Source organism: Choristoneura fumiferana, chromosome 9, assembly GCF_025370935.1.
Source record: "Choristoneura fumiferana chromosome 9, NRCan_CFum_1, whole genome shotgun sequence".
Classification (NCBI taxonomy): Eukaryota; Metazoa; Arthropoda; class Insecta; order Lepidoptera; family Tortricidae; genus Choristoneura; species Choristoneura fumiferana.
In genome coordinates this window covers 9,123,623-9,138,939 of record NC_133480.1, presented here as the reverse complement: position 1 = coordinate 9,138,939, position 15,317 = coordinate 9,123,623, and the positions used below count along the sequence as shown (strand labels likewise).

Below are 15,317 nucleotides of genomic sequence, written 5' to 3'. Positions count from 1 at the left end.
CATTAGGAGTCTACGTTTTATCCGAGCGAAGCCGGGTTTTCATCTAGTATAATAATATACTCTGTCTGTGGTAGTGTAGGTAGCCCTAGCCCTGCTACTACTATTCTTGTAATCTGTGTTCTGAATTGTTCTGAATCAGATCAGAACTTCTGATCTCTTTAATTATATAGAAATTATAGGTATATAATATAATAGGTCTGCTACCGCGGGCTGGCTGCCGCTTTGCATTGCATTTGCATTTTATTGCTAGAAAGTGGAAATTGTTTTATTTTATTTTATTTCAGAAGTACTTTACAATTGTTTCTTGTGTCGTGTGTGTGTCTTCCACAATGGAATCGCAAAGTGAGTTAGTTTTCAACAAATATATTATGCCTTTATCGTGCTGTTATTGCATTAGTAGATGTGGTATTCCCATAAATAACATGTTTAGTCATACGGTAAAGTTTAGTCATAGACTCATAAGTAGGTAGTTGCTATTTTAAAATTACAACACAGACCTAGAAAACAAAAATGTGTTAAAATATTAATGTTGATTCTTGTTTTGGCATCAAAGGAAATACAAAAAAAAAGATCTATTAGTCACAGGTACATCCATAACCGAGAAAGATATAATAAATGTAAACACATCTTGGACATAATATCAACATTACCAACAACTGTTGACAAATAATAAATTACTTACAGATATAACACAATAAGCCATGGTGGCTTAATGGTTTGTCTTGCTTTTCAAGCAGAGGATCTTGGGATCAAGCCCCGGCTCGCACCTGTTTTTTATTTTTAATTTATGTGCGAAATTATATTTGAAATTTACCACAAGCTTTACAGTGAAGGAAAACATTGTCAGGAAACCTGCACAAACCTGCGAAGCAATTCAATGGTGTGTGTGAAGTTCCCAATCTGCTTTGGTCCGCATGGGAACTACGGCCCAAGCACTGTCATTCTGAGAGGAAGCCTGTGCCCAGCAGTGGGACATATACAGGTTGGGATGATGATGATAGCATTGACTTGTAATTTGGTACGAAAATGTAATTATGATGACTATGCTAGTACAGTCAAGAAAAAGTACAGTCAGCAAAAGCTTGCATTAAAAATTTCATTTCTAACAAAAACTTTATTAAGCAACTTCAAAAAAGGAGCAGGTTCTATGTTCAACTGTATTATCATTTGACTAGTATAGATTGATTAGTCAATGAGGAAACATTAAGCTCCTGTGTTACTGTTGGGACAAGGAAAATTGCTGTGTATAAATAAAAGAAACAAGGAACTTTGGCGCTGGTGGGACAAACTAGACTGCTTCTGGAAGAACTAGCCCTTGTATGCAGTGGACAGAAAGCACTAGAACTATCGGGGGGCCCTTACTCTGCAGCTGCAGTGGGACAGAATAGGCTAACAATGATAATATAATATTGCCTGCCTCATCATCATCATCATCAGCCTACAGCAGTCCACTGCTGGACATAGGCCTCTTCCATGGCGCGCCACAACACTCTTGTCTTCAGCCCCTCGCATCCATCCGCCGCCAGCGATCCTCTTAAGGTCATCCGTCTACCGTGCCTCAGGACGCCCTACACTACGTTTTCCCGTCCGTGGTCTCCATTCGAGGACTCGTCTGCTCCACCGTTCATCGGTCCTGCGACAGACGTGGTCAGCCCAACGCCACTTCAACAAACTAATTCTCTGAGCAATATCAGTGACTTTCGTTCTTTGTCGAATAATGTGATTTCGGATTTTATCCTTCAAAGAAACCCCTAGCATTGCTCTCTCCATAGCCCGCTGAGCGACCTTGAATTGCCTGCCTACATGTACTGAAGTAGCCACACATCTACACTTTGGCTTAAGTATAAATAAGTACATAGTGTGTGGCAAGCAGCATGTAGTGAGGACTATCCTTCACCGCTCTGGTTTTCAGGCTGTACTTCTACACAGCATACAGACATTACAATGAGATGGATAGGGTAATGAATCATGCCTTTCCCAATGAAGAGATTGGCAAAGACTGTTGCCACCTGCTGCTGCTCTCTTAATACAAGCTTTTGCTGAAGTTAAATAAAAGCTTGTGATAAGGAAAAATCGATAAATATCTATATCTATCTATATAAATAAAAATGAATCGTAAAATGTGTTGCTAAGCGCAAAACTCGGGAACCACTGGTCCGATTTCTCTCTCTTTTCTTGTTGTGTTCATTACTGTCTGGAGAACGTTTTTATGGAAGAAAATACAGAACCACCACCACCAGGACTCTTACCATCAGGAGACCCACTTGCTCGTTTGCCATCCAGTCAAATAAAAAAAAAAAATGGGGGCAAAGTCGCGGGCAACAGCTAGTAAATAATAAAATACAAAGTTAAGTACAAGAAAGTGAATAGGTACTACATTCTGCTAAAAATCCATACTAATATTATAAATGCGAAAGTGTGTTTGTCCGTCTTTCACGCCGTAACGGAGCGACGACATAGGCTACTTTTTCATCATCATCATCCCAGCCTATATACGTCCCATTGCAGGGCACAGGCCTCCCCTCAGAATGAGAGGGCTTGGGCCATAGTTCCCACGCGGGCCCAGTGCGGATTGGGAACTTCACACACACCATTGAATTGCTTCGCAGGTTTGTGCAGGTTTCCTCACGATGCTACTTTTTATCCCGGAAAAATGCACAGTTCCCGAGGGAACAGCGCGCGATAACCGAATACCACGCGGGCGGAGCCGCGGGCAAAAGCTAGTCTTTAAATAAATTTTCATTAGTTTTTTTGATTAGATATGAAAGGACATACATTTTTTTCTATCAACAATCACTTAACTTTATTTACTACCTTTTTAATAAAAAATAAATTACATAATACATAAATAATTATTTTTTTACATAATTTTTCGCATATTTTTGCTAAATTTTTCGTAACAGACGGCCCAGGCTTAGTCATATTCAACCACTATTCAACCAATTTATTTCAATAAATTCAGATGCAAGACCTTGAAACAATTGAGTTAACTATTATAAAGCCAATTAAGATTTAAGTCTTATTTGTTTCGTCTCGACTTTGTTAAAAAAAAAGCAGGCTGAGCTGAGATATGTGGTGCATAGGAGAAATTTGTGTCTAGACCCCTGTCCAGTGGTGGTGTAGGGGTATGGCACGCAGTACGGAATGCTGAGGACCTGGGTTCGATTCCCAGCGCTGGTCTCTTTTTCTGGTTTTTCTGTACATCCATGTTTCAGTTTGTATTTTCGATTGAAAATAATGGTTTCTTAAACTCAAAAAATCATAATTAGCTATATATGGAGCAGAAAACAACACGCAAACGCCCATACGACACACTCGAGGCGCATTCTAGAACGGAATAGCAATTATGTTCGCCGCGTCCGCTCGCACGCCGAATCGATCTCGCGTTTGGCAAGGCAAGAACCGCGTGTCTGTCCTCGTATTTCGTGGTACGACGACGTGTGGCGATAATCGACGCCCGTCATATATATAGTTTGCGATGATTAGGCGACAGCCTCTATTCCGCGTCCGCGGCGTTATCATAAAGGTCACAGCTCATTAGATCCACCCGGCACCCGATCAGCACCGCCTCGCCGCGAGCGGTTTGTATTCTTTATATGGACATGCGCTGATTACATCTACTCCGTAGCCGTAGCGTCACCAGATCGCCTCGCTCGCGAGGTGTCCACACGCGGACGGCGAGTAGACCACTCGGTGATAGCTCGCCGTTCGTACGCTTGCCTCGCGTGAACCGCGCGCGGTCGGCGCGGCACTCCCCGGAGACCCTCATTTCATAATAGACTACTCGGAAATTCGTGGACCACGCGACGTCCACTCGTTGACCACGCGTCGTTCACTCGTTGACCACGCGAGGTCCACTCGTTGTCAACGCGGCGTCCACCCGTGCACCACCTGTCGACGTCGACAACGCCGAAACTAGAGGCGGTGCTGGTCGGGTGCCGGGTGGCTCTAATGAGCTGTGACCTTTATATTTAAAAAATTTGGGGTTCATTACGAGTATTTATTTCTGCGAAACTATTGTCGTCCTCCTTGTCCTAGAAACTTGGAAAGGAAATTGAAGTCTGGTGCCATGTTGAATCTCCGCCCTCGCCCCCTAAAAGCCCCCTTGACTGTAGTTGCGTCTATGCAATGTTGTTTAATTCTTTAAGTAAGTGGGAGGTTTGTGACCTGACCTCAACTATACAGGGTGGCCCATTTATATCGGTCAGTATGGGAAAGTGAAACTATACGACATACGAAAATTTCTTCTTAGGAACCATGACATCGATTTTAATAACAAGAAAAACTGCATTCATGCATTTAAAAAAAAACCTGTACTCAGCTCGGGAATCGAACCCGGTTGTTTTGAAAAAAAAAAAAAATACACTTTCTAATTAGATATCGATTGTGTACGTCTTAAGAAGTAAATGTGTCCATGAAACATTATGTCTAAAATGAATAAAATGCATTGTTTGTTTCCACTTTCCCATACTGACCGATATAAATGGGCCACCCTGTATTTAGTTTCTCCATTGCTATAATTAGGATCTTCAAGAACCAGGCACAACATCACAGTGTAACATGGAAAGTTGTGAAGGTTAATTAGATAGGAAATTAAAACGACTCGACGGATTTATATGGAATTTGTTTGTTATGTAGACAGCCTGGAATAACTCATAGGCTACTTTAAACTCCATATTCCCACGGTATCGGGATAAAATCTAGAAATTTCAACTGCTGGGTTTAGACGTTTAGAGTCATAATATTTAGCCCGGTTGTTTTTAATGCAGCATCAATGATAACTACTAAAGACTGTACCGAAAAGTTTTTTTACAGTTTTCGAAATGTGCAACTTTAAAGTGCAAATTTTCATGAAAATCGAGTGTCCCCCTCCCCTCTAAAATCTAAACCGGTGAGTGGAAAAATTTGAAAAAATTTAGGATGGTAGTAAGTATATCAAACTTTCAAGGAAAACTATAACGGCTAAGTTTGCTTGAGAATTATTAGTAGTTTAAGAGTAAATAGCAGCCTAAGGTACAAAATATACCTAAACTTGGAAGATTCAGTATAAAATACGAAATCCTTAGAAAAATATTACTTAATTTTTTCGTAATGGCTACGGAACCCTATTTTGGGCGTGTCCGACACGCTCTTGGCCGGTTTAAGTCCTATTATCGGAAGTCCGAAAGTTTTTCTCATACCATTTTACATCATAATAATCTTTCACTCTTCATATTTTTTTTTAATACTAACGATCGAAACTCATAATCATCGGAATTCATAATATAACTATTCATACACATTGTTTATACTAATATTGGTTTTTGTAAAGTTTTATTTCAAAATTTGTGCGAGCGAGCGAAGCGAGCGAGCAAGACGGTTCGGAGTAAAAGCACAGAATAAGTAATAGTACAAGTAGTAGAAGCGACTTGGATAGTTTAGGTTCAGAATGCTAAGGCGGGAGCGAAGTGGAGCGTAACTCCCGTGACCTGGACCCATATCCCGCATTTATGTATAAATTTTGTTTCAGAGCCCACATTAGGACGGCGAGTATTGAATATACTTCCTTTTATACTAATAGCTGGTCTTGTGCTAGTTCCCGTAGGAATCGGGTTCTTGTGCGCTGTCAATACGGTACGTATAATGAAAGTAATAATAGTTTTAGCTCCTTTAGACTTCCAACTGTCAGTCAGCCTAGCCTAGCACCAACAATTGTTTCTGCACTCCTGTGACCGGAAGGTGTGGTGTTCTCTCGCTATAAGGAAGTGAAAATAAATAAAAACACCATAGAATAATGAGAAAAAATACCTACTTACCTAAATAGGTACACATAGTTGTTTTTTTAATACGTTCTGAATTTTACATCACCTTGGTTTTAACTGTTATAAGTAGGTATTTTACTGCTTAATAATAAATAAAGTAGGTACGAATTGGTGATAAACGAAACATCACCAGTTAGTAGCTATATATATAAAAGAAGAAGAAGATAGATTTCGTAATTCATAACAGACAGTGTTCATATCTTTTTACTCATAATGTCATTACTAAGAACATCTCAACTCATATTGTTGTTTTTCATAATTTTTTCCTTCATAACAGACAAATATCATAATTTTCTTATTAAAAATGGCATTAATAACAAACATTTGAACTCATAATATTGTTTTTCACATGTTTGTCATAACTGTAGCAACCTAATTCTTATTATGCAAATTATTACCTAGGATTTTTTTAGATGTCATTTATGTGTTCGTCAAATGTACTGATTGGAAAAAAGTGAAACTTTCCAATATAAAAATTGGCCAAAGGCTACACCCGTCTCTTGCGAGCATCCGTTACGCCTATTTTTTATTGTTACCTATCCAATTTCATTTACACTAAGGAATAAAAGATATATGAAAATAAATATATGTATAAAGCAGATGTATGATAATGTCAATAATTATGAATTTCAATAATGCGGATAAATAACACTTATGGAAAAAGAAATGAAAAATATTTTATTTGCCAATTTTAAAGTACATTACATAAAAATTTACATAGCTAATTAACCTTTAAAATGAATTAGTATGGTTAGGAGTTTCGATCGTTAGTATAATAAAATATATGAAAACCATTATTAGTATGAACAAGGTGTATGAATAGTTATGTTATGAAGAGTAATCATTATGATGTAAAATGTTATGAGAAACATTTTCGGACTTCCGATAATAGGACTTAAAAAGTTATGTGAAAAAATGCGCACCCTCTATAGGTACCTACTGCAGCTATTCGATCACACATTCATGCAATAGTCTTCAATTTATTTTTTTCTATTTAATTTAATATTTGTGCTCGTTTCAGACTGACACTGTGAAAGAAGAACTAGAATATTTCCAAAATTGCAGAGATGAAGATTACAACTACCCGTGCAATAATATACCCGCAGATCAAAGCAAATGCAGTTGCACTGTGCAATTCAATCTCACGCAAGATATCACTGGCGATATCACAGTTTATTACGAACTAGTGACGTTTGATCAGACCGACTCGTCTTACGCAAACTCAAGGTACGAAAAAGCTAATTCTTTCATCACACATTATAAATCCGGCCCTTCTATTATTTCTACTGATAAAACGAGTAACAGTTAATTAGTCATAATAATTTTCTTTGTTACTTGGATTTAAAATCAATAGTTAGTCATGATGTTGGCAAAGTGACGTTACAGCTATTGCCTTGCAAAACCTGTGAGAGCATTGAGTTATAACAGTTTATTAAAAAGTATGTCAATTAATTTGTAGTTTTCTCTTAACTTTGACTTTGGAAAAATTGTCCTATCGGACAAGCAATGACATTAAAAGAAGTGGTAGCAAATAACCTCGTCTATACTGAAGAAGTCGCAGGCAAAAGCTAGTAGGGTACATACAGGTACACGTAAAAACCCAATTACTTACTCCGTACCGTAACCAAGTATAGGGGAAACCCGGCCTTCTCACCGATTAGTAAATAAACCAATGAGTACTTGAATAATGTAGGTACCAACTATGTATGTATTCATTTATGTAGAGTTATTTCCCTGATTAAACATTTAATAAAAAGTATATAGGGGAGTTCACTGCGTCTACTTTGTGAGTGCTATCTTAGAACGTTTTTTTGCTGTGGGCCAGCGTTTACGAGTTATTTACGAAAAAGTAAAAAATGGGAACTACACCAAGTTACGCGTGTTACCAATGTTATGCGAGCTCAAAGCGCGAGGCGTGTAACTGGCTAAAGTAAAAAGTTAGATATGGACATATCTGACTTTTTAGCTACGACTTTAGATTTATTCCTTAACGAATCTACGCTCGAAGTAATTGCTCAATAAGTGGGTTATTGCAAAGATTGTGTTTCAGACCATAATTTAATAAAATATGAACGTCAAATAAAATAAGAAAATTAAAAAAAAAAAATAGTACGAGCTTTTCTTACAGACTGTTTCCAATATCATTTTAGATTGGATAAGAATACAAATACAGTCAGCATTGGCCATTATGTAGTTATACCAAATTTCAAGTCAATCCGACCTCTAGAAGTGGATCAAGATTAACTTGCAAGATTTACCTAAAGCGAACAAATAAATATACGAAGTGAAATTAATAAAACCGGCGTGTCGGACACGCCCAAAATAGGGTTCCGCAGCCATTACGAAAAAATTAAGTAATATTTTTCTAAGGATTTCGTATTTTATACGGAATCTTTTTTATTTTTTTTTCGACTGGATGGCAAACGAGCAAGTGGGTCTCCTGATGGTAAGAGATCACCACCGCCCATAAACATCTGCAACACCAGGGGTATTGCAGACGCGTTGCCAACCTAGAGGCCTAAGATGGGATACCTCACGTGCCAGTAATTTCACCGGCACCGAATCTTCCAAGTATAGGTATATTTCATACCTTATAGGCTGCTATTTACTCATAAACTACTAATAATTCTCAAGCAAACTTAGCCGTTATAGTTTTCCTTGAAAGTTTGATATAACTACTTACTACCATCCTGAATTTTTTAATTTTTTTCCACCCACCGGTTTAGATTTTAAAGGGGGGACGTTCGATTTTAGTGAAAATTAGCACTTTAAAATTGAATATTTCGCAAACATATCACTAAATCGAAAAATCGTCTTAGCAAACCCCTAATGGTTTTAAAAGACCTATCCAACGATACCCCACACTATAGGGTTAGATAAGAAAAAAAAATCACCCCCACTTTACGTCTACCCTAAAAATTTTTTTTTTAATTTTTTATTTTGCCATTTTGTCGGCATAGTTTACACGGATATATGCAAAATTACAGCTTTCTAGCATTGATAGTCCCTGTGCAAAGCCGCGGACGGGCAGACAGACAGACAGACAGACATGGTTCCGTTTTTGCCATTTTGGCTCCAGAACCCTAAAAAGCTTGTATAACGTGCCTGCTATTAAGCAGGAGAGGCGATGAAGTAGCGACAACGGTCCTTTAAGGACATACAAACTACAAGTATAACCTTCCCATTCAAATCATTCCATTTAAAAATCTCTCTCTCTCTCTCTCTCATTCCTCTTATTAGTTCTGTACTTTAAGTGCAAAACATGTTGTTACAAGCTTTTATTTAGGTTCACCTGTCTCGTTGTCTGTCTTGTCTGTCTGTAATCAAATCTTGCAAGTTAAATTTGACCAACTTCCAGTAGTCAGATTGACTTGAAATTTAGAATACTTATGTAAATCGCGTGACAATACAATAATCTAGTAGTGACATCCTGGTAGTCCAGCCAGGATCGTCTCCGCAGGACGGAACTCTTTAACGGTTAATAGCATCGACTTGAAGTTTGAAATGCAAATGTAATTTTCTCGCGAGTACAGTCAACATAAAGTACCTACAGTCAGCAAAAAAGCTGGTATTCAAAATGTTTTTTTTATGGTTAGGTTATTTTTAATTTATTTTTCAGTTAATTAAACTAATGGTTTTTCCAGAGATAACGATCAGTTATCGGGGCACCCGAGCGCGGTTCCGTCTACGAACTGCGGTGACTTCCGCTACGATCAGGATAAACCAATATTTCCCTGTGGCAAAATAGCGGACACTATGTTTAACGGTTAGTACATTACAAGCATTTTGTTCAAAAATATAGTATGCGCGTGTTCATTTTATTTTCCGTTAACAATCAGGGAATATTCAATAGATCAATTAAAGAAGTCCTCCAAGATTCTATTGGCCTGACATTTACGGTTTAAAAGATAATCGAGTATTAAAATATCAGTACCTACCTGGGCGACCGAGCTTTGCTCAGGTTAAAACTTGTCAATAAGCGTTTTCCCAAAGATAAGACCAATCTAGCGAATTTCATCGAAATCGTTGGAGCCGTTTCCGTGATCCCCGCTGCAAGAATTGCTCGTTTAAAAGTACTAAATTAGATGCGCAGTAAAAAAGTGTCAAGGTGTCTTTATGGCTGCATTTCCACCAGAGATGTGTGAGGATGCGCCGCGAGAAATGTGTTTGTCATAAACCAATAGAAACGCTTCATTTACCTGTCCTCGCTCAGCGCAGCTCTAGTACAAACAGCTCAGCGGAGCGAGAATAAGATGAACCGTTTCTATTGGTTCATGAAAAACATTCCTCGCAACACATTCTCGCACATCTTTGGTGGAAACGGAGCCTAACTAATGTGTTTCTCATTCCTGTAATTTTGCAAAGAAGGTTAAAAATATTTTGACTCCCTTGCGTGTCACGCCAATGTCACTCGTCAAGTTTATGAGTTCTACAACTTAACCCTTTCAATTCACATTGTGTTTTATTCTTATGCTGTGGGGGACTTATCCTGGTATTATGTTAAATGTATAATTATTTCTTTTTTTGCAGATAGCTTTACCAAATTGTCCCTGCAATCTGATCCAGAGAAGCCTTTGACTATAAATATAACATATGATGGGTTATTGACCGAAGACACTATAACATACCACAATCCACCTGCTGATGGTATTTTTTTATATTATTTTAATTAGCTGCCAATTTGCTAATAGATTCTAAAATTGAAACAGCAAAATTTGTCTTGGAATGTTAAGCGAGATTTGAAGCCGTAAAAAATTGCTTGATTTATTAGTCCATGTATTTAATACGTTAACTCTTAGACTACATTATTATCTCAACCTAACTTATTGTAACAATCCAATGCTCCAAAAGAAAAAAGTGCTGCGAAATATACGGTTGTTTTTGGACCTAAGTAGGTACACAATTTTGGTCTAAAATCGTTCACCTTATAATATACTACAAATTATATAATTACCTATTGGTCTGATTATCATTATTTTTCCACCTCTTTTTTTAGTGTGGGCGAATTTCACGAAACCGAGAAGCTGGCTTGTAAAGACCGGAAACGTCTGGGAAATAGGCCCGAAAAGTATTGGGGTTGAGGTAGGTATTTCACGGATACGAGTACTTGTATGAATAGTTACATGTGTCCATACTAGTAGATATTTAGACGAACGGATGGCCAAGTGGTTAGAGAACCTGACTACGAAGCTTGAGCTTGATTTGATAAAATCCCATATTGTTACAATATTTTTTTTTATTCCTCCGCCATATTTTTTTTTTGCAGACGCCATACTGAAATATTATATACCCTGTCACTCCGACAGTTATGACAAATCCAATGATACCTCATATATTAAAATCCGTCCAGCCATTTAGGCTGCAGCGAGGACCAAAGAAATAGACATACATATCGGGCAGTCGGGTAAAAATTACCATATCTTAGGGCCCTAGCCTATTCAAAGATGTTCTAATAATCAGAGTTGTCTTGGAACTATTGGTTAATGGTATCGACTATTCAATTGAGATAAATGCTTATTTTTATAGAACCCTGCATTCCGAGCATGGATGAACACCAATTTGAAACGCAAGCCAGTATGGAAAGTCGCCGATAATATACTTCCCACAGGACCATACAAGCTGTTCATTGATATATGTAAGTAAAAATCTAATATGTTATTCTAATGTTTATCTGGCCACATTAAATTGCTTTAGAACTATCTTTATGTTAAGTATGATAGAGTGTTCATTTGTTTCATACAATTCGGGTAGATTCTAGGTTGAAAAAGTACACGAACGATATGAAATCAAACCATACTACATTGCAGTCAAAGCTGTGGCAGCCTAATGAATTGATAACTTTTGAAAATGAATTTGAAATCTTGACGATTATTGGTCATAGCTTCTATTCGAAAAATGTGTAAATTTTTGAAGCGGAAGAATAATTACGATTTTACAACAGTAAACCGTTGACAGTCTATTGTATAGTAATAAATAAAAATTGCCTACAATGTGCTGCCACCCAGTGTGGAATAGCGGAAAGATAAATGACAGATGTGTTTGTATGTAAATAGCCGTCACTTGATGCTCGCAGATGTCTCTATAGTACTAAATTATGAAATAAACTCTATGCGGCAGCATTTAGATTCAAAACTGCTGATAAAACTACTAGATGGCACACTAATCGTCAAATTTAAATTTGACAATGTTGTTATAGGTTTATTAAAGAGGAAGGAGAGAGGTTTATGATCAGCGGATCTCGTTGACATGCCATTTCTTTCTATTTTTTTTTATTATGTGGCAGTACCGCACACGGCAGCGGTTTGCGACGACAGTGTGGTAACCGCCTAATAGATTAATACTTTTTTTCACCAGTTTACCCAGCGCAGGCGTACAACGGCTCTAGGAAATTCATAATAGAGGGTGTATATCCGATCAGTCGGCTGAGTTACGTCATCATCGGCAGCCTCGCGCTCATAGTCGGAATCATCGCGCTGGTCTTCTCTTTGGTGCTTATCATCATTTCTAAACGACAAGGTAAATTTTTAAATAGAAAACAAAAACTTTCTGCATCAGACTGTTGCATGTTGGTATATATTTTTTTACATACTGCCTTTTGCCTTTGAGGGCAGTTAGTGAAAACTATGACATTGGCCATGCCATATGCAGGCAACTCGGGTCCAACAAATATTTATTATGTAAATAGGACGCTGTTTTTTGAATCTGGTTATTTGAATGCTCCAAGACCACTTCAAATAAAGTTTAGTATTTCTGTTACAAGCTTACTAGGATGGAACCAGAGATCAACATAACTAGCAGTTAGTTATGTACGGTATTGGTATTCTACTAAATATTTTTACTATTTATTTTTCGCTTAAGCGCTTCCAATCTTTCGTTTGTAAAATGTGAATCGGGGCATTATTACGTAGGAATAAAAACGTTGGTACCTACATGTTTTTTAGTGTTGCACAAGTAGATGCATATTGTTATGCTCGATTATATGAATTACCTAATTTTTATCAAAATTTTAGATTTCCATGAAATATACTTTGAATAGGTAGGTACATCGAAAAGAGTGACGTAAGTCAAGTCACTTGATGAGCCTTCCTCATTTTTTTTTTCAGAGAAAGTTCCCTCAAGGCCGTCTAGCTACAATGCCTCTACACTGCCAGTCTCTGACAAAATCATTCACAGACCGCAATCGACCGTTTACGAAGACATCAGCGAAGAAGCCAAGTTGAATACAAATCACTGACTTGTTTACTAACTTAGGTACTAAGTATGGAAAAACGCAATGCGTAACGGTAAGGGATTACAAAGAGTTGTATTGTACAAGAGGTTACAGTCTGGGACCGCGTAAGCCAGCGTTTTTCTTATACATTGCGTGTGATCGTGTGTGGTAAGTTTCTCCAGCGAATAGAGATATCGCTTGCCACCCTTTATTGCAATAGAAGTAAATCCTCTATAAACTACGATATGTGCCTATAAAGTGCCATTATAGCCCAGTGTCCGGTAAGACTAGTTCTCTTTTCGAAAAGCGTACAAACTATACTGTTGTATGCCGCTGGCGGATTCAACCTTGGAAATAAAAAACAAGATTACTACTGAAATTAAACGGGATGAAAATAATAAATAAATCACAGTCTTGGCAATTGTGCCCTTATCCATGTGCGAAAAGAAGCTTTACTTACTAATAAGATATCTAAAAATGCAACAGATTTAATCAAAAAACCTTACTAAAAGATTAAGGGGCTGTTTCACCATCCATTGATTAGTGTTAACTGACGGTTAAATGTGATGCCGTCTCCGTCTATTCGAACAAAAGAAATAGAGACGGCATCACATTTAACCTAACTAAAAGTACATTAAGGTTCATTGTTTAATGAATATGGAACGTAAGGGCCATAGCTACGTCACTTCCGGTTAATCTAAATTAAACTAAATAAAGAAGGGTTCGAAGAGCTAAGTATCATACATAAGTACATACATAAGCTAAGCTTGACTAAAATTACTTAAGAAGTCTTAAATCTTAGATCGATATTGTTCTAATGATATTTATTAACTTTTTTGTACAGATACCGTCAAGTACAAAAATATGTATACACGACTTTATGCACTTAACATTAAGGTCGTGTATACATATTTTTGTAACTTTGGCTGTGTCCATATCTTTGCACTTGACTGTACCAAATAAATAAATATAACGTTACTTATTTAAATTAAGTATTTTAATTGTATTATATGGTGTCTTCAAATTCTTACGGAATATTTCAGAAAGTGGTTTTACCTTTACGGCGTTTGACTGAACACCCCTGTAAATGTATTTCGGGACTTTAAATTGTATTAACAAATGTTTCCATCGATCAATTTTCAAAGTGGAACGCGTCAAAGGCGTGACTATTATCTTTGGATCAATAAAATATTTACAAGAGCTTTTAGTGGCTAACCCAATAACCACCTATTGACGGACCTTTATACCTATATGATCGGAAGAATTTGAAGAAACCCTGTAAAAAAAAAATGCGTTCGTTGCCAGCCCTCCGCCGCGCGCTGCGAAGCCGTTCGCCGAATACAAACTACTTTTTTACTTGTCCATCAATCTATCTCTTTCTTACTGCGTCCTATAGTAAAGGACACCCTAAGTAAGCGACAAAGGCGTGGCTGTTATCACTGATGAAAGCGAATAAAAAAAAACGTAGGCTATGAAATGTTAAGGGATATATTACGTCTTTTTTAGGATTCCGTACGCAAAGGTAAAAACGGATACCCTATTACTAAGACTTCGCTGTTTCGTCCGTCCGTCCTGTCTCCAGCCTGTATCTCATGAACCGTGATAGTTAGACAGTTGAAATTTTTCACAGATTATGTATAACTGAGGCTGCTATACAACATTATAAAAACAGAATAAAAATAAACTCCCCTACAACTAACGTGTTTTTTTTTTGTCGTTTTTTTGCTAATGTCTAATGAATGACTCGCACTTGCCGCTTTTTTGTACTTGTTATAATTTGAACTGTGTGTAATTTTTTTTTAGTTCTAAAAGCTACCTAGTTATAATTTGACGTAAAAGAAGAAGTTATTAATGTTATGTCGCTAAGTGAACAATGTGCATTTAATGTAGACCAACAGTTTGTGCTATTACTAGACTAGTGTTATATTTTATTTTACATTATGCAGCATGCTCCAGTGTTCAATAAAAAAGTGAAATCTGATAAAAAAAGGTCATAATTTACTTATTTCTACTGAAGTCGTATTTAATAGCTAACTACGTCGTTGATCAAAAATCTTAGTTTTTTTTGCTTTAAGAGTTCGTGAAAAATGTGGACAGGTATTTTTTTAACATATTTCAGTGTATATGATAAGCTTTTAAAAATGTATATAATATATACTATCAATTCCAATATAATTGTTTTAAATACTAAAATAGGTACAGTATTAGTATATTAAATGATTAATACACGTAACTATTTAATAAATAAATACTAGTCCAGGTTGACTGACATGACGCATACTAGGGTTGACTATATTATGTACGAC

At 37.1% G+C, this 15,317-nt stretch overlaps 1 protein-coding gene across 3 annotated transcripts; it reads left to right on the top strand.

Moving 5' to 3' along the window:
* The first annotated feature begins 56 nt into the window (after positions 1 to 56).
* Positions 57 to 14,502, top strand: LOC141431163 (cell cycle control protein 50A-like). 3 transcript variants are annotated; one of them, XM_074092201.1, is made up of 10 exons: positions 57 to 342; positions 5,510 to 5,613; positions 6,823 to 7,028; positions 9,446 to 9,567; positions 10,332 to 10,448; positions 10,798 to 10,883; positions 11,328 to 11,436; positions 12,156 to 12,317; positions 12,562 to 12,607; positions 12,905 to 12,995. In XM_074092201.1, the coding sequence occupies exons 1-9, from the start codon at positions 330 to 332 to the stop codon at positions 12,567 to 12,569; spliced, it is 927 nt and encodes a 308-aa protein (XP_073948302.1). In that variant the 5' UTR covers positions 57 to 329; the 3' UTR covers positions 12,570 to 12,607; positions 12,905 to 12,995. The 3 variants fall into 3 exon arrangements, with proteins under 3 accessions (XP_073948302.1, XP_073948300.1, XP_073948301.1); XM_074092199.1 differs by lacking the exon at positions 12,562 to 12,607 and having other exon boundaries at positions 58 to 179; positions 285 to 342; positions 12,905 to 14,502; XM_074092200.1 differs by lacking the exon at positions 12,562 to 12,607 and having other exon boundaries at positions 58 to 195; positions 285 to 342; positions 12,905 to 14,502.
* The last annotated feature ends 815 nt before the right edge of the window (positions 14,503 to 15,317 follow it).

Coding starts and splice junctions, on each gene's coding strand:
- LOC141431163 (XM_074092199.1), top strand. Junction 5,614..6,822: donor TCTTGTGCGCTGTCAATACG/GTACGTATAATG, acceptor TGCTCGTTTCAG/ACTGACACTGTGAAAGAAGA. Junction 11,437..12,155: donor CAAGCTGTTCATTGATATAT/GTAAGTAAAAAT, acceptor TTTTTTCACCAG/TTTACCCAGCGCAGGCGTAC.